Source organism: Petaurus breviceps, unplaced genomic scaffold, assembly GCF_028583685.1.
Source record: "Petaurus breviceps papuanus isolate PSGF00001 unplaced genomic scaffold, PetGlider_PUasm1.0 90925, whole genome shotgun sequence".
Lineage (NCBI taxonomy): Eukaryota > Metazoa > Chordata > Mammalia > Diprotodontia > Petauridae > Petaurus > Petaurus breviceps.
This window is the reverse complement of record NW_027187380.1, coordinates 22,174,817-22,201,008: the sequence shown is the minus strand read 5'-3', so window position 1 is coordinate 22,201,008 and position 26,192 is coordinate 22,174,817. Positions and strand designations below refer to the sequence as shown.

General features: G+C 37.8%; 1 protein-coding gene across 7 annotated transcripts in view; it reads right to left on the bottom strand.

The window, feature by feature from the left end:
• Positions 1-26,192, bottom strand: part of LOC138152591 (ATP-binding cassette sub-family A member 10-like) — a 159,126-nt gene that overhangs the window by 125,276 nt on the left and 7,658 nt on the right. For 5 of the 7 annotated variants that reach the window (XM_069076546.1, XM_069076547.1, XM_069076543.1 and 2 more), the window contains 5 exons: positions 17,609-17,773; positions 16,750-16,853; positions 9,353-9,579; positions 5,033-5,171; positions 3,391-3,576 (listed from right to left, as the gene is read on the bottom strand). In XM_069076546.1, coding sequence (XP_068932647.1) covers positions 3,391-3,576; positions 5,033-5,171; positions 9,353-9,579; positions 16,750-16,853; positions 17,609-17,773 — 821 coding nt within the window. The remainder of the gene's footprint in view (positions 1-3,390; positions 3,577-5,032; positions 5,172-9,352; positions 9,580-16,749; positions 16,854-17,608; positions 17,774-26,192) is intronic. The other 2 variants (XM_069076545.1, XM_069076549.1) reach the window with 1 other exon arrangement.

The following is a 26,192-nucleotide window of genomic DNA, read 5'->3' as shown; positions in this document are numbered from 1 at the left end:
GGGTTGAATTTTCCCAAAAGCACTAAGGCAGTTCCTGCGGGTAGCAGTTAACTTAACTTACAACTATCCTAAAGGGGCCAACACTAGGCTCAGAGGAAAAGAGGCAGAGAGGGAAGGAGCTTATAGGCTGACTGGGAGAGTCATGGGAATTTGAGGGTAGGGGTTATAAAAGCATTTAACTGGAACAAATAATCATTAGAAACATTATCAAAAAACACTACCCAAATATTTGCACTCCTAATCTCCTCATTTCTGGGGAAAGTTTGGAAAGGAAGTTTTCCTTTATCCAGGGTCTTACCTGGAAACTGGGGGAAACAGCTAACATCTTAACAACTCTGCTCCTCACCCCCTCACAGTTTTATCAATGGCCTATTTGTCTAGTTAATTCTATAGTCTGGTCATGGTGACTTCCATGATTAGGGACCACTGACTATCCCTACTGATGGCTCTGCTTTTCTTTTTCTTTGTCTATATCCTCACTGTGACAGCCCCTCACAAATGACACAACATCATCCCTTAGGAATTCAAATATAGTCAAGCTTTCTAAGACCTCCCAGGGGAACTATGGTAAAGGGATCATAGAGACCTAAGTAAGCCCAGAAACGCATTTTGGACACACATTTCTAAACATTCTCAGGTTTCTATATCCTTTGCTTTTGGAGAGACTCACACATAGGCTTTTCATGGGCTTAGTTTTTTTTTTAATAAGGAGAAACTTGCAACCAGACTCCTGTGTTTTTCCTACCATGTGGTAAGGAGCAGGACAGGGGTTCATTATCCCAGGGATTGCAAGCAGAGGAAAGCAGAGCAGGAACAGAAATGAGATCACTTTGTGAGGCTATTCATGGACTTGCTATAAACTGGAGGAGGCAGAGGAATAGAGGATCTGAGGACACAGAGGTGTTCAACATCTGGAGCAGATGCACTGTGCCAGGCAGAGCAAACTGAGAGCTACCTGGGGCACTATCAATAGCACTACTGTCATGATGAGAACTAACAGAGTTCCAGGCCAGAGTTTCTTTCCCCCCTGTTGCCTCAGAACACTGCTGAGTAAACTCCTGCTGGGTTTTTGCCCTTTTTTTCAATCTTCTCACCATCCATTTCCTTTCCAATCTCCTCAGAGCAGCTGGGAGTAGAAGGGAGAAAGGAAAAATTAACCAAAGCTGCTATTTGAAGCTTTTTCTTTTATGTGCGCTTGTTTCTTTTGATACCAGATTATGTGTTAAAAAATCACATAGCCAATGACAGAAAACTGTCAGATCTAAGGAAGGCAGGGATGGGGCTTCAAGGATTTAGGAAGAGATTTACTTTTTTTCTTTAATTTTCCTGTGTGTGTGTGTGTGTGTGTGTGTGTGTGTGTGTGTTATTTGAGGGGTATGTTATAAACTGAACTAATAGACTTACATTTAACATAGAGCCAGATTAGTCCTTCATTGGCCAAAAGAGTAGAAATGTAAGGGAGTTACTGGAAGAAATAAACAGCAAAACTATTCTAATGGGGGACCTCAACCTCCCCCCTCTCTGAACTAGATAAATATAACCACAAAATAAACAAGAAAGAAGTTAAAGAGGTGAACAGAATTTTAGAAAAGTTAGATATGGTAGACCTCTGGAGAAAACTGAAAGGAGATAGGAAGGAATATACTTTTTTCTCAGTAGTACATGGCATATACACAAAAATTGACTATGTACTATGGCATAAAAATCTCACAATCCAATGCAAAAAACACAGAAATATTAAATGCATCCTTTTCAGATCATGATGCAATAAAATTATATGTAGTAAAGGGTCATGAAAAGACAGACAAAAATTAATTGGAAACTAATCTAATCTTAAAGGATGAGAGGGTCAAACAACAAATCGTAGAAATAATCAATAACTTCACCCAAGAGAATGACAATAAAGAGGGAACATAAAACTTAAGGGATACAGCAAAAGCAGTTATTAGGGGAAGTTTTATATCTCTAAATGCTTACATGAATAAAATAGAGAAAGAGGAGATTAATTAATTGAGCATGCAATTTAAAAAGCTAAAAAAAAGAACCAATTAAAAATGCCAAACTAAATACTAAATTAGAAAGTAGAAGTGGTGAGAATGGCAATAGGTGTAGGGGGTTGATGAGAGTAGGCTACTCATAGGGATCTGGGACACCTGGTAGTCCGACAACATATCACACCTCTCTCTGTTGGTTAAATATTGACAAATAGGTGATATTCTAGCTGTCTAGACTAGCAGAGGCCAAGGAAGCAAGACAGAGATGATTGTATTTATTACTAAGAGCATCTTTTGGTCCTTGCATCAGCATTTCTCATCTAACTATGAGGCAACTAGATCATGCAGTGTTATCTGAGTCAAAAAAACAAATTCAAATCTGTCCCTGGGTAAATCATTTCACCTCTGTCTGCCTCAGTTGCCTCGGCTGTAAAATGGGGATGATAAAAACATTCACCTCCCAAAGTTGTTGTGAGGGTCAAATGGGATAATATTTGTAAAACTCTTAGCACAGAAAACTTGCCAATAGTAGGTATTTAATAAAAGCTTATTCCTTCCTTTTCAACTCTCTTGTTAGAGAAGTCTTAGCCCCCTGCCATTAGGTTGGACTATTTAGGACATATATGGGAAACAGAGTTCCTGAAAGGAATGGCTATGTTCATTGCACGGTACATAAAGAGGCATAGATTTCCTCTACAAAGGCCCCATTCCATTGCATCCACCCTCCATCCCCCCATCCCACCAATAAAACATTTGTATCAAGTATGCACATACAAGGCACATTGTAGACCAGTATTCTTTGAGAACAAGTGGTTCTCAAAGGGTATCCCACAGTATACAAAGGTGCTATGAGTTTTACTAAGTATACCATAAAATTTTGAATATTATATCATCTCACATAAAAGTAAAGGTTTAAATAATTTTGTTTAGTATTTATTTTATTTAATCAGAATGCATAGTCTGGCAAGTACAGTAGCACACACATGCACACAGACACACAGACACACACATACACACACCCTTGCCTATTACACATATGCACTAACCTCAAAACATCAGACCTTGAACTCCTAAAGGACTCAACAAAAATTACTGCTTATATTACAGAGAAACTGAACATGTGCAAAATCTCTTGGCTTTCCCTTAATATTGCCAAGTTAACCATTCCACATGCCTTGATTTCTGCAGCAAAAATACTATCCCACAAGAAAATAGTCTGAGAGCTACTTCTTTGGCTACAGCTAGGTCCTGTTTAGTGTGCATAATGAACCTTCTTAAGTGGTCTTACTATTTGAGCAAAGTCAAAAAATGTTAATAGTTAGGAGGCTAAGGATGAAAATTGTCAAGCATCAAAACCTTTAGCATGAAGATATCTCATAGCTCAGATTAGACTTACCCGCACCATTCCAGCACTAAAGGCAAAGGGACTGAGGAGACATAAAATCCATTCCACAGAGGCAGGAAGTTGCTTGTACAATGTAACAAATCCCAAACATCCCCAAAACACAGTAAGGAGAAAGGCAGTCAGTCCAGTTAACAGAGGTTTCTTTATCAATACACATAGAAGGAAAGCAAAAGCTATCTGAAAGAGAATAATCTTATTTGGCAATTTGGTCTTTGGATATTACAATGTAATAAGGATCTTTGCATTAAAAAATTAACATGTAGTCCCTATCCCAAGTCTCATTGGAATGGGGCTCTCTCTTTATTGGTGGAGATCAATGCCTGCCCAGAGTCAGGAGCAGAATAGGGTTGTCAAGAGAGTTCCAGTTCTTGGGAAGTTCCCCTTAGGGACTCTTCAAGTTTCGTTTCAGGTGCTTTTGGTTCCCAGCTTGGAGAGAGAAAACAAGATGGAAGAGGGCAACCTCATTTCAGGTTACTCAAGAAAAAGACTTTGGGAGGACATAAGAAGACATCTCTGGGAAGAGGACCAAGCAGTCTCCATCATGTCCCTATATCCAGATTGCTACTCTAAAGACTTTGGGGAGTTTCCCCTTGGGTGAAATTCAGGACCCTCTTTGTGGGTTAAACAGAATTATCTTGCTCCTAGTGGGACAGCTCCTTCATTCTGTGTTGTCTGGCATATATTCTCCTACATATACCTTTTTTGATTCCTGTTTTGCTATAATTTGGATCCGTATGTTTCTTTACCACTGACTATGTGTGTTCATTGTGGGGATAGTATTTGGTGGGAAAAAGGCCAGATCTTGGATATAGAACTTGTAGTCTTCCTTTCCCCCAAAATGACAAAGTAATCAGAAGTTAAATGGAACCTGATCATATCCCCTGGAATAGTAACATTTAAGGTAGCAGAAGATATAATACTAGCCCTGTATCCCCATTCTCTGAGATCAGAGTTGTGACCTCTGACCCCAAATTCCTACTTCCCCTTCCTGGCCAGAATTAAAGTCTCTCTGGAGAAGGGTGGAGGAGAAAAGGTTAGAGATTTCTATTCTGCCTCCCTTTGAGATATACAATAACAACCTGCCACAGGTAGGCATCACAGCACTTTGGTCCTCTCCCTACATATGGGGGCCTCTCTCTGTTGCTACAAACATGTATTAGGTTCTTATATCCTGGCTCTGAATCCCGCTCTCTGTCCACTAAGTAACAGTTTATTCAGTCCTTTTATTCAGAAATTGTCATCAGTTTTTAACCACAAGCATAATACATGCCATGTTAGACTTACAATGTGGAAAAAAGTCAATATGCTTTTTTTTTAATGTCAACCTAATATAATGAATACATTGATACAAAGTCCCAGGTAATTTGTCTAAAATAATTTTCCATTGTCATACTCTTCCAAATGAACTATGTACCTTTTTGGTTACTAAATTTTTAAAAGAATGTGGAAAAAAACTAATGGACAGAGAACTGAAGCAGCTTATATCTGAGGTTGATACATCATTTTCCTCATAACAATCATGTCAAGTAGAAAAAAAAAGGGACTTCATTAACAATCTATGTTATTGTTGTTATTATTCAATCAAATACTGGACTCTGAAGTACAGAAAGTAATATATAATTCAGCAACTTACCATAGATAAACCATATAAAAGAAAAAGGGTGAATAACACAAAGTAGCCAGTCATGACGACAAGATGAGTAGATGTCACAAGTGCCAAAAATGTGGCCATAATAAAGATGTAGCCAGCATACAGCAAAGCCCAGGAAAGCCTAAGACAAAGACATTGGATTATTCCAAAATTCCATATGCCAGTGAAACATAGAATCATAGATCTTCATCACAGTCCCTTTCTTTCTATCAAATAACTCCATCTATTCTCAGGGACAGAGAAATAATTTTTCCCTTGAAAATTGCCAGAAACAGACTCCACAGTTTCCCTTAGTAGAAGAAACCATTTTTCTTATGGCTAACTAGAATCTCTACTCTTTTGACTTAAACCTGTTTTGTTAATTCCTCTGTGGATATGGACATCTCCTTTCTTCCTATGAAAACTGTTCACATACTGTTCATATGAGACAATGAAAGAACCCATGAGCTTTCTCTTTTCAAAGCAAGCACCAATCCAAATTTTTTAACCTATACTAAAAGGACCTATTCTGCTTTTCACAGAATCATAGGATTTTAGACCTGGAAAGAAGTATGGGATCATCACTTTAAAGCAGGAAGAGACATTAGAGATCATCTAAGCCAGCAGTTCTTACCCTGGATTCTTAATTTAAGAAATATTTTAATAACTGCATTTTAACATATATGGCTTCTTGCATTTGTAGAACCTATATTTGATCACATGTTGCCATGGGGTGAGGGGGGCAAGGAGAGGAAGGGGGAGAAAATTTGGAACTTGCGGGATTGTGGAACTGAATGTTGTAAACTAAAAATAAATAAATTAATTAAAAAACATATGTGACTTCTTTCATAAATCGATGTTTTAATTTTCTGTTTTAAAAAAAAGTTAGTCTGAGAAATGGTCCATAGGATTTGCCAGATTGCCAAAGGGGTCCATGACTCAAAAAAGATTAAGAAACTCTGTCCTAATCCAATCCCCTCATTTTACATTTATTGAAAATGAATTTAAAGACCAATATAACTGACTCCATTTTGTTCTGTGTTAACCATTTTTCTGTATATGACCCCTAATAAATGGAAAAGCCAGATGTGGCAGTTCATGTTCTTCAGGGTCTCCTTTTCTCCCCATATCTATACAAAAAGGCTTAACTGATAAAGGTAGAAGATTCCACTGAGAATATCCTCCTCTCTTGTCTTACCTAACAGTTTTCCTGAATTTAGTATAACTTGTTATCCGAAGAAGATAACTCCTATAGTAAATGATAGAAGTCTTCTTTTAACAAGTATACTGTGTTTCTTTGTATGGCCCCTGCGTTTTAGTGGATAGCTGTTTTTCTTTTCTTTGTTTTATATAATGTATTGATACTGCTTGTTAAACTGTGAATGACACATTTATCATAACTGCTGGTGGGACGTGCTGTGTTCTAAGTATAACAAAACCTGTTTCTGATTTGTTCTGGCTTATTCTTATTAGTTAGTCAAATTGATAAGGAAATTCATGTGACAGTCAAGAAATCTGAGCTCTAGGGGTGACCAGGTAGCACAGTAAGAGCACCGGCCCCAGAGTCAGGATGACCTGGGATCGAATCCAGGCTCAGGCACTTAGCATCTACCCAGAAACACCTGGCCGTGTAACCTTGAGCAAGTTACTTAACCCCAATTGCTTTAAAAAAAAAAAGAAATCTGAGCTCCAGAGAGGTGAAGGGACCCTGTTGAGGTCATATACCAGTAGAAACATTTTTCTTATAGTTAACCCAAATCCCAAGTAACTGACAGGCTTGGGACACAAACCTAGATCCTTTGAGTTATTTTGACCCAAAATCTAATTCTCTCTTCACTTTACCAAGATCTTCCCATAGTTTTCCCATATCTGTATTCAAATGTCTCAAAATGGTGCATACTACATTTGGCAGAATATGACAATAGAAGAGCATTTTAGACAGATTATGTTAGGTCCTTGAAGCATCAATATATGCCATTGAATCATTATGGCTTTTTTCATAATGCCACTCCAAAAACAATTCATTCTCACTTTGTAGTAAAAATTGGTCACCACTTTTGAATACTTGACTATGCATACAAGAGGATCTGAGAAGCAATGTTTCCTAGTGGATAGAAAGTTGAACACAGAGCCAGGAAGATAGTTCAGGGGCCCCTTTGGCTTAATGGCTATGTGACCCTGAGGAAGTCACTTAACCCCAGGCAACTCTCTAAGACTATAGATTACAGCGAAGGTGATGTTCTGCCATGGTAGAGATAATTTTTCTCTGAGCTGACAATTCCCTGTATACCAACAACCTCTGTCATGTACTGATTCTTTTCTATGATAATAATCATCCCTCATTGGGAAAAAAAAAAGTCTTACATAGTCCTTTGAGCATGCTTTGAACTAGCAGATCCCACAGTCAGATGTCAGCAGGGAATTATTCCTATTGTGATCTGACCGGGCCAGATTGTGCTCCTGACTCTTTCCCACAGACATAGATCAATGAAGACTCTCTCCAGAGAGCTAATTTTTTCCCCTGGAAATAAATAGAAAAACCCGTAGGTTCTAAACCTCTCTAAACCTAGGGAGACAGAAAAAACTTCCATAAGAGGAAATGTAGAAACAGAAACCAGTGAATACAGGAGTTATCCTATGTGCTTAATCTGATCCCAAAACGTCACCTAAGAAAAATGCTTCAATATTGTGATATATAATGTCCTGCCACTCTCTTTTTAGAGGTAACAATGAAAAGAACACTGGCTTTGGAATCAGGCATGAATCCAAATCCTTCCTCTGTCATTTGCTTCATGTGATATTGGGCAAAGTCATTTAACCACTCCAGGCCTCAGTTGTCTCCTCTGTAAAATTAAAAGGATTGGACTAGAGATAGCAAGAAGGCAGCAGAAAGACCTGGGTCCAGATCTCACCTTAGACACTTACTCCCTATATCATCACCTATTGAAGACAGCACTGAATTTGGAATTAGAGAACCTGGGTTTAAATCCTAGGTCCTGCCACTTACTCCCTGTGTGATCCTAGGCAAGTTTCTTAACTTTTCTGGGCCTCATTTTCCTCATCTACAAAATAAAGGCATTAAACTCAATGACCTCTGAAGTCCCTTCCAGCTATAAACTTGTGATCCTGTGTGCTGATTTCAATCAATCCTTGGGTTCCTTTGAGTGGAAATAACTGAACCTGTTGTCCTGCCAACAGGCAATGCACATAGTAAGGACTGAATAAATATTTGTCACCTGCCTGTCTTCCTGCCTGCTTGATGTTTCCTTATGCTTCTGTACTACATTGGGAGGCACTGGATTGTTGTTGCTCATCCTGTATTCTCAAAGATGACCAATGATATCAGGAGGGTGATGTCTTGACTTGCAAGTGAATTGGATTTAAGTGAGGCAGAGCTGGGCAGTTATTGGCCTCACTGTCTCCCAGAGTCATCAGAGTCCAGTGGCAAGACATAGGTCAGGACAGCTGATGATGGAGAGACACTGGAGGAGAGAAAACTGAAAGGGAAACATGGCTGCCCTCATCTCCAATGGCTTAAGCTGCATTCATTTTCCTTGTATGTCTCTTTAATATGGACTTGTCTTTGCCACATTTCCTGAAACTATGGAGTAAGCACTACATTCTTTTTTAACCTCAAAAAAGCAGAAAAAAATACTATTATTATTTCTTATCTCCAACCCAAAAACATCTATGAGAGCCAGCTAATCCAAAGATAGGAACATATGAAGAAATAAGAAATAGAGAAAGTTTGAATTAATGATATTCTATTATGGCAATAATTTAGCATAAAATTTAATATAATATAGAACAATATTTTACATTCCCATAAAATCCTACCTTCTATGGGAAGTCTTTCTCAACCTTTCTTAACTCTAGTGCCTTCCCTCTATTGGTGATTTCCAATTCATCCTGTACATAGCTCTGTTTGTATATAGTTGTTTTCAGGTTGTCTCTCCATCAGACTGTGAGTTCCTTGAGAGCAGAGACCATCTTTTACCTTTCTTTGCCTCCCCAGTATTTAGTACAGTGCCTGGCCCATAGTAGGTGCTTAATAAATGTGTATTCTCGGGGCAGCCAGGTAGCACAGCGAGTAAGAGCACCAGCCCCAGTGTTGGGATGACCTGGGGGTTGAATGTAAGTTCAGACACTTAGCACCCACCCAGAAACACCTGGCCGTGTAACTTTGAGCAAGTTACTTAACCCAAATTGCTTATAAAATAAATAAATAAACAAATGCATATTGTCAATTAAACAGGAACCCTGGTTTTGGAGCCAGGTTCCTATATTCATTTGTGCCACTCATAGACAAAGTGATTAATTTACCAGAATGCTAAACTTTGGAGACCCATCATTGTCATCCACTCTTTAATGTTTTTTCTGTCTCTTGTAATATTGAGAGATGAAAAATATATCAATGGTGAAAAAGAAATTATGCAGAAGAAAATAAAGATCTCATTCAGAAATCCTCCTTGAGCAATAAAGGGTAATGTCTTCATATTTATACCAGATACTGCCATGAGCATATCCATCACCGAATGATTTGTAGCAATCTAAATTAGAATGATAACACAAAAAATTATTATATTGAACAGTAGAATATATCAAGAAATTGCATAAACTCTTAATTCTTTCTGCTTTTAGTAGTCGCATACATGCTAAATTCCTTAAATATCAGGTCATTCATGTATATCATAGGATTGTAGGCAAATATCTGGCTGAACATATATAACATATCAAATTGCTTATCATTTTAGAAAGATGGGAGTGGAAGGAGGAAGGAAGGAAAATTTGGAATTCAAAATGTTATAAAAATGGGGCAGCTAGGTGGTGCAGCAAATAGAGCACTGGCCCTGGAGTCAGGAGGACCTGAGTTCAAATCCAGCTTCAAACACGTAACACAAAAAACTAGCCATGTGACTTTGGGCAAGTCACTTAACACCAAATGCCCTCTAAAAAGCAAAAAAAAAAAAAGTTATAAAAATGAATGCTAAAAAATATCTTCACATATAATTGGAAAAATAAAATGCTATTTAAAAAAAATCTTCTGAGGCCTCAAAAGTATTCATTCCAACTCCTTCAGTTCACTGTTGAAGACCTGAGGTCCAGAAAGATTAAGTGCCCTGCCCAAGGTCACATAGGCAGCAAATGGCCTAGCTGAAATGAGAGGCACTATGGTACAGTGGAAAGTTCAGTGGTATCTGAAGTCCCTAGCATCATATCCCATTTCAACCATTTACTACCTACATGATCTTGGTGGATTAAAGCTCACTCAAACAAAAAATGATTGTTACATTTTCAATGTGAGCATCTACATCTCAGAAACTGGCAAACACTGCAAAATCTGGACGCAAGTTTTTGTTTGGTTGATGCTTTAGACATAAGAAAATAATGGGGCGGAGACACAGAGGCAGGCCAGGAAGGGGGCTGATCAACTCGGAGGGCAAGTCTTCCCACCAACCACAAGGTCCAGTACCAGGCCTATCACCAAAGGGCTGCGACTGGAAAGAGCAAGGTAAGAAGCAAATACAGGGGCCCCTGTCTTGGACAGCAAACACTCCTGGGGCTACCACTTCATAGCCCAGAAATTTTAAAAAAAAAAGCCCTCTCAGGAACCTACAAAGTCCAGGATGACAGAGTGAACCTCACTTGCTCCAAACCCCCTCTCAGACCCTGAAAACATAGTAACTCTTGCCCCAGGGCAAAACCCTCTACAGTAAAGTCTTAGGATCCTCAAGGAAGGGAGTGGCTAGGACCCTGCCTCAAAATGGGTAGAAAGTAGACTACAAAGACAAAGACTCTGGAGTCCCACTATCCTCAGAGGGAGGAACCAAACTCAGAGGGAGACAATGTGGACTCCACACCCAAAGCTGAAACTTCAACAGGGAATGGGTCCCAAGCACAGAAAGCTCTCCTAGATGAGATCAAAAGGAACTTTGAAAACAAAATGAGAGAGATAGAAGACAAAATGAATAATTCTCTCAAAACCAAAATAGCAGAATTAGAAAAACATTATAATGAGGAAAACATCTCTCTAAAAATAAAAGTGTATGATATGGAAAAGGAGCTCCAAAAATTAATCAAGGAAAATGATTTGCCAAAAACTAGAATTAACCAAATGGAAACAAATAACTCTATGAGGAACCAAGAATTAGTCAAGCAAATCAACAAGAATGAAAAATTAGAAAAAGAGATAAAATGCCTCAAAGAAAAAATAACTGACCTGGAAAACAGCTCCAGGAGAGATAATCTGAGAATCACAGGCCTACCAGAAAATTATGATGAAAAAATGAGCCTGGACAACATTCTCTAAGAGCTCGTTAAGAAAAACTGCCCTGAGATACTAGAACCAGAGGGTAAAATTGAAATTGAGAGAATCCACCAGACACCTGCTGAAAGAGTTCCCAAACTGAAAAGTGCTCGAAATGTTGTGGCCAAACTCCAGAACTACCAGATAAAAGAGAAAATACTTCAAGCAGCCAGAAAGAAACAATGCAAATATCGAGGGTCCACAGTGAGGATTGCACAGGATTTGGCAGCCTCTACACTGAAAGATCAGAGGCAGTGGAATACAATTTTCTGGAAGGCAAAAGAGCTCGGCTTACAACCAAGGATCACATACCCAGCAAGACTGAGTATATTCTTCCAGGCAAAGAGATGGTAATTCAACGAAATAACAGAGTTCCAGAACCTTCTTGATAAAAAGGCCTGAACTCAATGGAAAATTCAACATCCAATTATGAGATGCAACAGTGACTTAGAAAGGTAAACAAGAAGAACACACACACACCCTGCTATTTGATAAGAACAAACTGGTTATAGACAAGTAGACGGTTTGAGCATAAAATACACAAAATGACTATTTTTAAAAATCTTGTTAAGGGCTACAAAGGGACTTCAATGGAAGAAAGGGAATGGATGAAGTGGAAAAGGGTAAATTATGCCACACATAGAGGCATAAAAACTGTATAGCAGAGGAAAAAAAGGGAGGAACTTGGGAAGCATATGAGCTTTTCCCTCATTGGTTCTGGTACAAGGAGGGAATAACAACCAGTTAAGAATAGGACTCTATGGAGAAGAAATGCAAAAAGTATCATTTTAGAGGGAAAGAGGCTTCTCATGAGATTTTTTCCTGTCACTCTTGGTGTGAAGAAAAAATAACATACTTCAGTAAGTATAAAAATATCTTACAGGAAGTAGGAGGGGGAAAGGGTTACAAAAGGGGGGTGGGAGTGGTTTGTAGGGAAGGAAGTAGTAAGGGGAAAGAGGAGGAAAAGGAAGGGGAGCTGATAAGGGAACACTGAGGGAGGTGGTGGTCAAAAGGAAAACTATTAAGGGGGGGAAGGGAGAAGGGAGGGAAAATATGAACATTAACAAGGGCAGGAATAGGATGGAGGGAAAGAAACAAATAACAATAATAACTGTAAATGTGAATGGAATGAACTCTCCCATAAAACGGAGACAGATAGCAGAATGGATTAGAAATCATAATCCTACAATATGCTGCTTACAAGAAACACATCTGAAACAGAGAGATACACACAAGGTAAAGGTAAAAGGTTGGAGTAAAATATATCATGCCTCAGTTAAAGTAAAAAAAAAAAAGCAGGGGTAACAATCCTTATCTGAGATAAAGCAAAAGCAAAAATTGACCTAATTAAAAGAGATAAGGCAGGAAACTATATCCTGTTAAAAGGCACCATCGAGAATGGAGCAATATCATTACTTAACGTATATGCACCAAGTGGTGTAGCATCCAAATTCCTAGAGGACAAGGTAAAGGAATTAGAGGAAGAAATAGATAGCAAAACTATATAAGTGGGAGACCTTAATCTCCCCCTTTCTGAACTTGATAAATCCAACCTCAAAATAAACAAGAAAGAAGTTAAGGAGGTAAACAGGATTTTAGAGAGGATAGGTATGATAGCTCTCTGGAGAAAACTGAATGGGGATAAAAAGGAATATGCTTTCTTCTCAGCGGTTCATGGCACATACTCAAAAATTGACCATGTTCTAGGGCATAAAAAGCTCACAATTCTATGCAGTAAGGCAGAAATATTAAATGCATCCTTTTCAGATCATGACGCAATAAAATTTACAATAAAATTGTAAATAAAATAAAATACAATAAAATTTTTACAATAAAATTTACTTAAATAATCCCATGTCAGAAAAAGAAATTGAACAAGCCATCAGTCAACTCCCTAGGAAAAAATCTCCAGGGCCAGATGGATTCACTAGTGAATTCTATCAAACATTTAAAGAAAAATTGATTCCAATAATCTACAAACTATTTGGGAAAATTAGTGAAGGAGTCCTACCAAATTCTTTTTATGACACAAATATGGTACTGATGCCTAAATCAGGAAGAGATAAAACAGAGAAAGAAAATTATAGACCAATCTCCCTCATGAATATAGACGCAAAAATTCTAAATAAAATAGTAGCAAAAAGACTACAGCAACTTATCTCAAGAATAATACACTTTGATCAGGTAGGATTTATTCCCAGAATGCAAGGATGGTTTAATATTAGGAAAACCATCAGTATAATTGATAATATCGACAATAAAACTAGCAGAAACCACATGATCATCTCAATAGATGCAGAAAAGGCTTTTGACAAAATACAACATCCATTCCCATTAAAAACATTAGAAAGTATAGGAATAAAGGGAGCCTTCCTTAAGATAATAGGTAGCATCTATTTAAAGCCATCAGCAAGTATTATATGTAATGGGGAGAAACTAGAAGCATTTCCCATAAGATCAGGGGTGAAACAAGGGTGTCCACTATCACCCCTCTTATTCAATCTGGCACTAGAAATGTTAGCAGTAGCAATTAGAGAAGAAAAAGAAATCAAAGGAATCAAATTAGGCAAAGAAGAGACCAAGCTATCACTCTTTGCAGATGATATGATGATATACTTAGAGAATCCTAGAGAATCAAGTAAAAAACTACTTGAGACAATAAATAAATTTGGCAAAGTTGCAGGATATAAAATAAACCCACATAAATCCCCGGCATTCCTATATATTTCCAATGAAATTCAACAGCAAGAGATAGAAAGAGAAATCCCATTTAAAGTTACTGTAGACATTATAAAATATTTGGGAATGTACCTGCCAAAACAAACACAGGAACTATATGGCTATAACTACAAAACACTTTTCACACAAATAAAGTCAGATCTAACTAATTGGAAAAAGATCAATTGCTCATGGCTGGGTCGAGCTAATATAATAAAAATGACAATTTTACCTAAATCAAATTGTATATTTAGTTCCTTACCAATTAATTTACCAAAAAACTACTTTATAGAGCTAGAAAAAATAGTAACAAAATTCATTTGGAAGAATAAACAGTCTAGAATATCAAGGGAATTAATGAAAAGAAATGCTAGGGAAGGTGGACTAGCTATACCATATTTCAATCTGTATTATAAAGCAGCAGTCATCAAAACTACTTGGTACTGGCTGAGGAATAGAGGAGTGGATCAATGGAATAGATTAGGCACATGAGATTCAGAAGTCAATGACTATAGTAATCTATTGTTTGATAAACCCCAAGACCCTGGTTTTTGGGACAAGAACTCACTATTTGACAAAAACTGCTGGGAAAACTGGAATATAGTATGGCAGAAACTGGGCATAGACCATTATCTAATACCATATACCAAAATAAAGTCTAAATGGGTGCATGATCTAGGTATAAATGTTGATACTTTAAGCAGTCTCCTAAAACAAGGAGTAGTTTACCTATCAGACTTGTGGAGAGGGAAAAACTTTATGACTAAACAAGAATTAGAAAACATTATAAAATGTAAAATGGATAATTTTGACTACATGAAATTGAAAAGCTTCTGTACAAACAAAGCCAATGTAACCAAGATTAAGAGAGAGGTGGGAAATTGGGAAAGAATATTTACAACCTATGTCTCTGACAAAGGACTCATTTCTAAAATATAGAGAGAATTGAGTCAAATTTATAAGAATACAAGTCATTCCCCAATTGATAAATTGTAAAAGGATATGAACAGGCAGTTTTCAGAGAAAGAAATTAAAGATATCTATAAGCACATGAAGAAATATTTTAATTCACTATTGATTAGAGAAATGCAAATCAAAACAACTCTGAGGTACCACATCTCACCAGTCAGATTGGCTAAGATGACAAAACAGGAAAATGACAAATGCTGGAGAGGATGTGGGCAAATTGGAACACCAATGCATTGCTGGTGGAGTTGTGAACTGATCCAGCCTTTCTGGAGAGCAATCTGGAATTATGCCCAAAGGGCTATAAATACAGCAATACCACTCCTAGGTGTATATCCCAAAGAGATCATAGAAATGGGAGAAAGACCCATATGTACAAAAAGAATTATAGCAGCTCTTTTTCTGGTAGCAAAGAATTTGAAATTAAGGGGGTGCCCATAAATTGGGTAATAGCTGAGCAAGTTGCAGTATATGTATGTTATGGAATACGATTGTGCTATAAGAAACGATGAGCAGATGGTCTTCATATTTACCTGGAGAGGCTTATACAAACTGATGCTGAGTGAGAAGAGTAGAGCCAGGAGAAATTTGTACACAATTACAGACACAACATATGTGTGATGACCAGCTTTGATAGACTGGACTCTTCTCAGCAATGCAGTGATATAAATCAATCCCAAAAGACTCATGATGGAGAGAAATATGTGCATCCAGAGAAAGAACTAGAAAGAACTAAGTTTATATCCAGGTGGAAGCAAAATACCTGATCTTTTTCCTTCTCTTATTTGGTTTTATGTCCTCTTTACCATTTTTCATTCCTGCTGGTACAATCCATCCTTATAACCTGACTAATATATAATGTGAAAGTATTTACAGATCCTATACTTGACTATAAGCCGCCATGGAGGGAGAGGATAGGGAGGGGGACAAAATGTGAAACTCAAGGAATTGTGGAATTGAATCCTGTAAACTAAAAGGAAACAAACAAATTAATAAAAATTAAAAAATGAATAAAAAAGAAATTAATGGGGTGACTAGGTGGCACAGTGAATAGAGCACCAGCCCTGGAGTCAGGAGAACCTGAGTTCAAATCCAGCCTCAGACACTTAACACAAAAACTTTGGGCAAGTCACTTAACCCCAATTGCCCTCCAAAAAGCAAATAATAATAATAATAATTGAGGAAAATGTCAATAATGAAGATTGAACTTAAAGGTGCATCAAAGTTTCATTGTTAAATATGTATTCACTGCTTTCAACAATTCATTTAACCTGTCTTGGCTTAGTTTCCTCATCTGTAAAATTAAAGAGGTAGACTAGGTGCTTTCTACCTCTAAATCTATGGTTCTTTGATCCTAAACCTCTGACTCCAAATCTAGTATACTTTTTACTAGAATAGCCTTATGCTTTATAGCTAGGCACCTAGGTGGTGTCATAGTGCCCAGAGTGCAGTAAGGAAGACCTGAGTTCAAATGTGACCTCCTAGCTGTGTGACCTCAAGCAAGACACTTACCTCACTTGTAAAATAAGAATAATAATAGTACCTATCCCCCAGAGTTGTTGTGAGAATCAAATGAGATTAGATTTATAAAGTGCTTAGCACAGAGTCTGGCACATAGTAGGTGCTATATAAATGCTAGCTAGTTATTATTGCTGTTGTACCAAAATATTGACATTTTTGGTATTGCTAGTTCATATTATTCATTAAGTTCCTTTAATTATGCACTTACTTCTATTATGGCAGCATTAATGGCAGCTTGAAAAGCAACAAAACCTCTTTCCCAGTAGCTTGTAAGGGAACATGTGATTTCACCAAACATCTCAAAACAGTGAGCTTTAAGAGGAAGAAAAACACAACTAATCGTTACAGGGAGTGAAGTTCTTTTACTTTGGTTCAAAAGTACATATATCCAAAAATTTTCTCAAGGCCCATGATATAGAGGGAAGAACTGTTTCAAAGTCAAACTCTAGAAGTAGCATAGAAATTCATTTGTTGATTAGATACATTGCTTATAAGTAAAAGGGAATATGGGTTATATGAGTTGGGGGGGGGAGATGATGGGTAGTGATAATGACTCAAAAAAGAAGAAAGGAGAGCAAAAAAAAAAGAATTAGAGATATAAGAGAGAGCAAAATGGAATCCAGAAGGATATAGGCAAGCAGGTCAGTTTTGTTACTATTAAATTAAATATGCACCTTAAAAACTATGCATATATATTCACAGTTTCGATTTCAAACCCTTTTTCTGTTCTTTGCACATTGATAGGTTCTCATTTGTTGTTATCTATTAAATTTTCTAATAAAAAATATAAAAGAAATTATAGAGTTTAAAAAACAAAAGATGAAGTTAGCAAGATGTGCTCTTTCAACAACCAATTACTCATTGAATTCCACTGTGGTGGACTGCATTCCACTGTGGTAGACAGACATTTTTGCCTTAGATAAGGAACACAATATTTGAGATCATGAATGAAATAAATATTATAGTTCCATGATAACATTTTAATTTCTATCATATATCCTCATCTGTAATTCATAATCTACTGTCACACAAAAAGGATAAGTATGATTTTCTAATGAGAAAGTTACCTGAGTGTTCTAAATGTTCCTTCATAACAGGTGTCCTATATCCCCAATTAAACTTCAATTCATAGGAGAAATTATCCGTGAAGATAATTCCCACCACTTCAGAATAATTTTTTGGAATTATTGCATCCATGGCCTCTTGATTTGGCATCCCAATGATTTTTCTTCCTGAAATTTGTAAGAAAAGGTAGCCATGTTAGATTACGGCTAAAAAGTACAATGTTGTGACTAATTGTTTTCATGTAAAAGTGCTTTGTTAAAACAAACCAAGTTAAATGGTGGACCCCAAATATGAGGTTCAGACTCTAATTTTCTAGGACTGGTACGAATACATAGGAAATGGATGTTCAATCCATTTAGGAAATGGATTAGGAAATTCAATCAGTCAACCTTGTGTTCCAGCTTTGGTCACATAGATATGCCAATCTAATTCATTTTTGTGCAAAATAATTGAGAGTATGACATATTTGAAATGATAGTAAAAATCTAAAAAGTCTTATATTTTCTAGGCACCTTCATACTTTTCTCCTCAATTCCCTTAGTGCAAAAAATATCAAATTTTCCCAATAGCAGAATTAAAACCATTAAACTGCTTCCTAAAAAATCTTTTAACCCAACAAAATTACTTTCAATATCACAATTAGGACTGAGACATATGCAATGACTTGATGAGCTGGAATCTGGACTTCAGCCAGCAACCTCATAAGGTTGATGGAAGTCATAGTTCTAGAGAGGAAAGGGGCATAGCTGTTGGAATCACTGAGAATCAAAAGGCCATGTGTGATACAAGTACTTTGGCATCTACATGGTACGATGGATAAAGTACTGAATGTGGAGTCAGGAAGAGTGGAGTTCCAAGCCAGCCTCAGATACTTACTAGCTGTGTGAGCCTGGGCAGGTCAATAAAACTCTATGTGCCTCAATTTCCTCATATGCAAAATGGGAATAATAATAGCAATTACCTCCCTGGGTTAACATGAAGATAAAATGAGATATTTGTAAAGCACTTTGGAAAACTTAAAGCACTACTACTTAAGCTATATGTTGTCATCATCATCATCATCATCATACAAGCTGCAAGGGGAAGAGATTATTAAAAAGTGTGCTATTAAACTGGATCCAATGACCAGGGCTCAGACTGGGATGGACCAACATTTTTTAAAAGAAGATTTCAAATAGGCAGGTTAAATATAAGGTCCATAAATTTGGACTTTGGCTCTCCCCTCTAATCCATGTTCCACAGAATTGTCAAAATCATTTTTTCTAAACATAGGTCCTACCAGTCACTTCTCTGCTCAAAAACCTAAAGTGACTTCCCAGTGCCAACAAAATAAAATATAAACCCCTTATCCTAAGGTTTAAAACCCTTTAAGATATGACCCCCACATAACTTTCCAAACTTATTTCATTCTGCTGCATTCCTCCCCTAGGAATTCTATACTTCAGCTTCTCTGCAACCTCAACTCTCCATCTCCTGTCTCTTATTTGGGCAAAGTGAGGCATGCTGGATATCATGCTAGATATGCTAGTGTATCCACTCCCCAGCTCTGGAGTAAGGTGGGCTTGAATTCAAATCTGGCCTCAGACACTTAGGAGCTCTGTGACCCTGGGTAAATCACCTAACCTCTGTTTGCATTGGTTTCTTCAACTAGTAAGCAGGAATGATAACAGGACCTACCTCTCAAGGTCATTGTGAGAATCAGTCTTCTTCTCCTCCCTCTCCCCAACCCTCCGAAATTACCTCCAATTTATACTGCATACCCTATAGTTTGTGGCGGCAGATAACAAAGGATTGTATTCCCCGTTTTTGAGGTCAGAGATGGTGTCTTTGCCTTTCTTTCTATTCCCTGCACTTAGCACAATGCCTCACTCGTGTTGTTATTGCCATGTGCATGTACATATTATATCCCCAAAAAGAAAACAACTTCCATCAGGGCAGAAATTGTTATGTCTTTGTATTTCTTACCCTTAGCGTAGTGTCCATTACACATCATAGGCATTTCATAAACAGTTGTTTAATTAAACCGACCACAATGGAAGTTCAGTGGAACAAGTTAGGGTTAGAGCCTGGAGCATTACAACCAGTCAAGTGGAATAAATGGTTTGTGTGCCTCCATTAAGTGTTTAGTTAGTATGTTGGAGACAGGCAGTATTGTTGAGTTAGGCTGGCAGAGGTCCCTTTCCTGGAGATGATCAAGCAGGAAATGGGAACCAAGGCAAGGATCATAAAGATGAAATTATAGAAACCCAGGAATAGAAGAACATGCCAGTCTTTATTAGCAATGGAGAGAATGGACTACAGACATTAGAACACAATTAGAGTGCCCAGACCATAAGAAACAGTGCATAGATACAGACTTCAAAACTAATCAGCAAATTCAAAATCCAAAACTAAATGGATAATACTTATGGTAAGTTGGGCCACCATCAATCAGAATCTAAACACTGAAAAACTGGGTAACAAGAACAAACCAGTAAGATTGCAAAACCCATGCAAAATTGCAGAGGATCTCCAAAGGCCATGTGCTCGATCATGATAGCTCTTTAAAGAAGGAGACTGCCAAAATCTTTCTCTTAAATGACTCATCATAACAATATTTTGCTGAGAAGTAACATTTAGGTGTTGGCAAGTCATCATCAAAAAGACAAGGGAGGCAGAAGATCAGTGATAAAAGGGGATTCAAAAAGTGGCCAGAGAGAGCAGGCTAGAGGAGCAGTGGGAGGCCGAGACCAGGGCTCAGCATGGGATAGACATGGAAAACATTAGTCAACTTGTCAATATATATTTACTAAGTTCTTACTAAGTACCAGATACTGTACTAAGTGTGGAAGATACACAAACATAAAGAAAAGGTTCACATTCAAGTGGGAGAGATAATGTGCAAATAATTACATTTGAGCAAAGTGGATAGAAAATAACCTGAGGAGGAAGCAGCAGTGAGGTGGGGGGGGGGAGGGGGGAGGAGAAGAAAGGAATGAAAAAGGTCTCTGAAAGTAAGTAGGACTTGAGCCAACTCTTGAAGGCAGATAGGGAAGCCAAGAGTCAGAGGTGAAGGGGCAAAGCATTGGGGACAGCCAATAAAAAGCCATTGAGACAGAAGGTGGAGTAACAAGTCTGAGGAACCCTGAGTAGGGCAGTATTACTGGATCGAAGAGTATGTGTAGGGGAGTAAAGTACAGGAAGCATGGGAAGGTTGGAAAGAATTTGGGTTGTATGCCAAATAGAGCAACTTATATTTAATCTGAGAGATAATCGGAGATGATTAAGCAAGGAGATGATATGGTTACCCCCATACTTTGGAAAAATTACCTTGGGAGTTGAGTGGAAGATGGATTAGAGTGGGAAAAAGCTTGAGGCAGGAAGACCAATTAAAATATTACTGCAATAGTCCAAGTGAAAGGTTGAAAGGTGATGAGAACCTTAACTAGGATTGTGGCTATGTGAATGGAGAGAAAGAGTCACTACACACAATAGATTTTGTGGAATTAGAACCAAGATTTGGGAATAGATTGGATAAGTGCAGTGAGTGAGAGTAAGGAATTAAGGTTGAACCTGAGGTTGTAAGCTTGGAGTAACTGGGAGGATGAAAGAAGGTGGTACCCTCAACAATAATAGGGAAATGTGAAAGAGGAGCTTTGGTTGTTTTTTTTTTTTTTTTGGAGAAGGTGGATATAAGATCATGAGATGTCTATAGGACATGTTTGCATTGTCTAATAGGCAGTTGGTGATGTAAAACTGGAAGTCAGGAGAGGTTGCATTTACATATACCAATATGGACATCTGCTGCATAAAGATAATTATTGAACCTATTAGACCTGATGAGATGTATAGATGAGATAATATAGAAACAAAGAGGACCCACTATGAATGGGCAAAATAAGAATGAAGAGCCAGCAAAGGAGAATAAAAATAAAAATCAGACAGATAGGAGGAGAACCAGGAGGGAGTAGCATCATAAAAACCTGGATAGGGGAGAAAATCCAAGAGAAAGTGATCAATAGTGTCAATTGCCACAGAGAGGCCAAGGATGATAATTGAGAAAAAGTCCTTTCACTTGGCAGTTAAGAAGTTACTGATAACTTTGGAGAGGTTAAGTTCAGTTGAGTGAGGAAGTCAAAGCCCATAATGCAGGAGGTTCATAAAAGAAGAAGAGGAGAGGAAATGAAGGCACTAAATGCTTTCTGAAGGAATTTATCCAAGATGGAGAAAAGAAATATCATACAGAATGATAGTTAGCAGAAATGATAGAATCAAGTAAGAGGCACTGGTTTGGTTTTTTTTGTTTTGGGGTTTTTTTTTTGCTTTTGTTTTTTAGAATGGAGGAAGACATGGGCATATTTCTAGGCAGCATAGGAAAGCCAGTATATATAGGATGAGATTAAAGGTAGAAGAGATTGTGGAGAGAATAGTGAGGCCAGTTCAATGGAGAATCATAAAGGGATGGGATCAGGAGTACCTGTAGAGGAGTTTGCCTTACAAGGAGAGGAATCATCTTTTCATGGGAAATAAGTGAAAGAAGAGATAGTGAAGGAAGACATTGATGAAGGGAAATGGGGGAACTTTCATTGAATGGTCTCATTTTTTTTTGGTTTCTTATGAGACAAGATCCTCAGCTGACAGCATCATGGAAAGTATTCTATTACACTGTGAGAAGCTAGAGGAAAGATGAGGATGTTTGGAACATACTCTGTGGAGAGTGGGATAACAAAATGGTTTGGGAAGAACAGAGTGGTAACAAACTATGGACAAGCAGCCTTGATAGAGGCTCTCATTTTATATTAAGATCAGGACTCTTGAAGACACTCATCTGAAGGTTTGCTGAATGTGGACATCATATAATAAGTACTTAACAACTGTTTGTTGACTTAGTAGCTGAATCCTAGAGTATTGCTTGAGGTACACAGAGATTAGGTGACTTGTCCAAAGTTTCACAGCTAAATGTCACAAGTAGAGCAGCAACCTATGTTATGCTAAAATTCTTTGTCATATCTGACAGTTTCCTCCTTTCCTCTCACACCATAACCACCCTAATTCAGAGATTCCTCATCTTTCATGTGAACTAAAAAACAACCTCCTAAATGATCTTCCAGAATCCAGTCTCTCCTTTCTCTAAGCTATGAACAAACACAACAAAGTGACATACCTAAAGGAGAGGGATGACACATCATTCATCTGCTCCAAAAAGTTTAGTGACTCTGTTGCCTAAAACACAAACCCCTCTTCATTCTTGGCATTCTTCATAGGCTGGTTCCAGTCTAAATTGTCTAGACTAAGTCTTCCTCATACACTTTCTGTCTGGCCAAATTGCCCTATACATAGCATTCTATTTCCTATCTCCAAGTCTTCACAAAGGTTATTCCTCATGCATCAGGTGCTATTTCTCCTCACCTTTGCTTCTTTTAAATCTTAGCTCACTTCAAGGTCCATACCAAAGATCTCTTCTTCCAAGAGGACTTTCCTGATTTCCAGTGTTACCAGAACCACCAAAGTGACTTTGTATTTCTTTTATTTATAGTATATGTTGTATTTATTTATTTTTGCTTTTTGGAGGGGGCAATTGAGCAATTGGGTTTAAGTGGGTTAAGTAAGTTGCCCAAAGTCACACAGCTAGTAAGTGTTAAGTGTCTGAAGCCATATTTGAACTCAGGTCCTCCTGACTCCAGGGCCGGTGCTCTATTCACTGTGCAACCTAGATGCCCCGGCATTTATTCTTTAATCCCCATCCACCCACTCCTATACTTCCCCAACTTGCACTCATTCTGAGGGAGTTTTGAAAAGGTGGTAACTACCTTGGGTCATAGGGTTCCATATTGATGCCTACATCTAAAAGTCTTGCTCACAATAAGCAATTTGTATGTTTTCCATTAACAGTCAGCCAGGAAACACAATTAGCTCAAAGCATATGAAGAACATAAGCACAAAACATTCTCTCCATAAACCTGGAGTGCCCTTTTGGAAATACAGTGTCCATGAGGAGAATAGGCTTCAACTTACAATGTTATAATGGTAGTAAGGGAACACATGTGGCCAAGGGAACTCACTGCTGGGTCTCAATGTCCTTTTTCCTCTTCAGAGTCCTCACAATGCTCTTGACTGGGTACTAAGTCTCTGATGGGCACCCAAGGGACACTCTTCTCTTCAAAGAGGATCTCAATTGTCAGGCTTCACTCTCTCTTGAGCAAACAATTCTTTTTTGCTGACAAGAGTCTTTTCTCCTCAAAGCAGCCTCCATTCTCTCTGTATATATGTCTGTCTGGAGAATGTGTCTTTTTTCCCTTAATTGTGATTCAAACTCTGGAACTAACTCTCCAAATTCTGAATATGGTTTTGGGGAAAGTAGACCATCTCTTAGTTGTCATGGGCCTATGGACGGGAGAAGAGAAACCTCCTCTCTCTGTAGGGATCACAATGCATGAGACATCTCTGAACTGAACTGACCTTATCTACTTGACAATATCTTTTAAGGGGTTTAGTCAATCATTGTTCATCAATAGCATTGTCCTTTTGGACTCAGAAAGAGGACTTCATATTTCTAAAAAGATAACAATGTTAGTACTTTATTAACACATTAACACCTCATTCTCTGTGATTATATCTTCAATTGAGAATAGGGAGAAACCAAATTCTCCCTCCATGTAACATTTTAATTTGGACCATTTCTGTTTTGCCTAAGAAATACCAGCATATAGCATAGTGTCTAGCACATAGTAAGTATTTAATAAATACTTGTTGAATTAAATTGAGCATTGAACTTTCATAAAATGGATACCACAAAACTGAGGGAGAAAAACCCTTCATTGTTAGAGGTGAATATAAGGCAATTTTTTATATTATTTAGATCAGGGATTCTTCATCTGAGGCCTGTGAACTTTTGTTTTTAGTTTTGATAACTGTATTTCAATATAACTGGTTTCCTTTGAAATCCTATATATATTTTATTTTATGCATTTAAAAACATTACTCTTGTGAAGAGGTGAATAAGTTTCACAAGATTCTCAAAGGGGTCCTTGATGCAAGAAAAGATTAAAATCCTTTGATCTAAACATTTGATAATTAATCCATTTAGCACATTTGAATGCAAAATTAAATACAGACATATATGTGTGTGTATGAGTGTGTATGTATGTATATAGATGCATAAAATTTGTGTAACAAGCAAAATGAACTAGTGAGAAATTTAAAATCACAGGTACTAAAACTTGATAAGATGGGACCCATGAAAAGAAAATAGCTCTGGAAAGTTATATCTTATTTAAAAAGAAGATAAAAGGCATAAGGATGGGGGCAGGGGGGAGATGGTAAATAGAATAGTATATGTTAAGAGGATGCACTTGTGTAAGGAATTCTAGGAAACAAAGATGGGAAAACATGGTGGAAAACATTTGGACAAAGATAAACAGAGGCAAAAATAGAAGCAATATTGTCATTAGAGGATATTACAAACACCTGGAGAGAAGAGGAGACAGATGGGGAATTTGGGAAGCAGATCACAAAACTGGCAGGGGGGATATGTTTTTAGTAGCAATGGGGGACTTTAGTTATCCAAACATCTGAAGGATCATCCTCTCTGCCAAAAGCAGAGTAGCTGACATATTCAGTGACTCTACTTGAGACTGCTGATATTCTAGCTGCCTCCACTTCCTCTTTCCTCACTCTCTTCAAAACCCTATACATTCCAGCTTTTGATCTAATCATATGACTGAAATTGCCCTCTCCAAAGTTACCAGTGGTCTTAATCATCAAACCTAAATTTAAACTTTAAAAATGTAAAACTTACATTAAGACTTTTGGAACAGCTTATGGGTATGCATTTATATGTGTGTATATGCACTGTATACACATACACACATGTCCACATAGTTGCATGCATGCATGTGTATGTATGCATATATATGAATATACAAATGTGGTGTTCTAAAACTGGTTTGTGTGTATGAGTGTGTGTGTGTGTCATCATCAACTGCCTCTTGGACATCTTGAACTGAATATTCCAGAGACATGTCAAACTCAACATGACCTGAACAACTCCTTATTTTTCCTACAAACTCTCCCCTCTCCTTAACTTTCTTATCACTATTGAGGGCACCATCACTCTCCAGGACAACCAAGCTTACAACTATTTTCCTCTACTCATCACTCTCACTTACCCCATGTATCCAATCTGTTGCCAAGTCTCATCATTTCAACCTTCAGAAAATCTCTTGGATATGCCCCCTTCATTCCACTAACACAAGCCTCATTCTGGTTCAGGCCCTCACTACCACTCACCTGTACTATTGCTATGTCTTCTAACTGATTTCTTTGCCTCAGATCTCTCCCAACTCCAATCCCTCTTCCGTATAACTGACAAAGTGATCTTCCTAAAGTAGGGGTCTGACCACATACCCCTCTGTAATGGGAATGCAAATTTTGAAGATCTTCCCTGCCCCTAGGCTAGAGTGCACCTGGAGCCTGGGGTGGGAGGCTTGTTTTTCAGTAAATACTTCTTGATTGGCCAGTGAGTCAATAAGGTTGTTACATTCTCTGAGCCAGGAGAAGGCTATATAAGCCCTGAAGTGTAGCTTTGTTTTGGGGCTCACTTTGAGA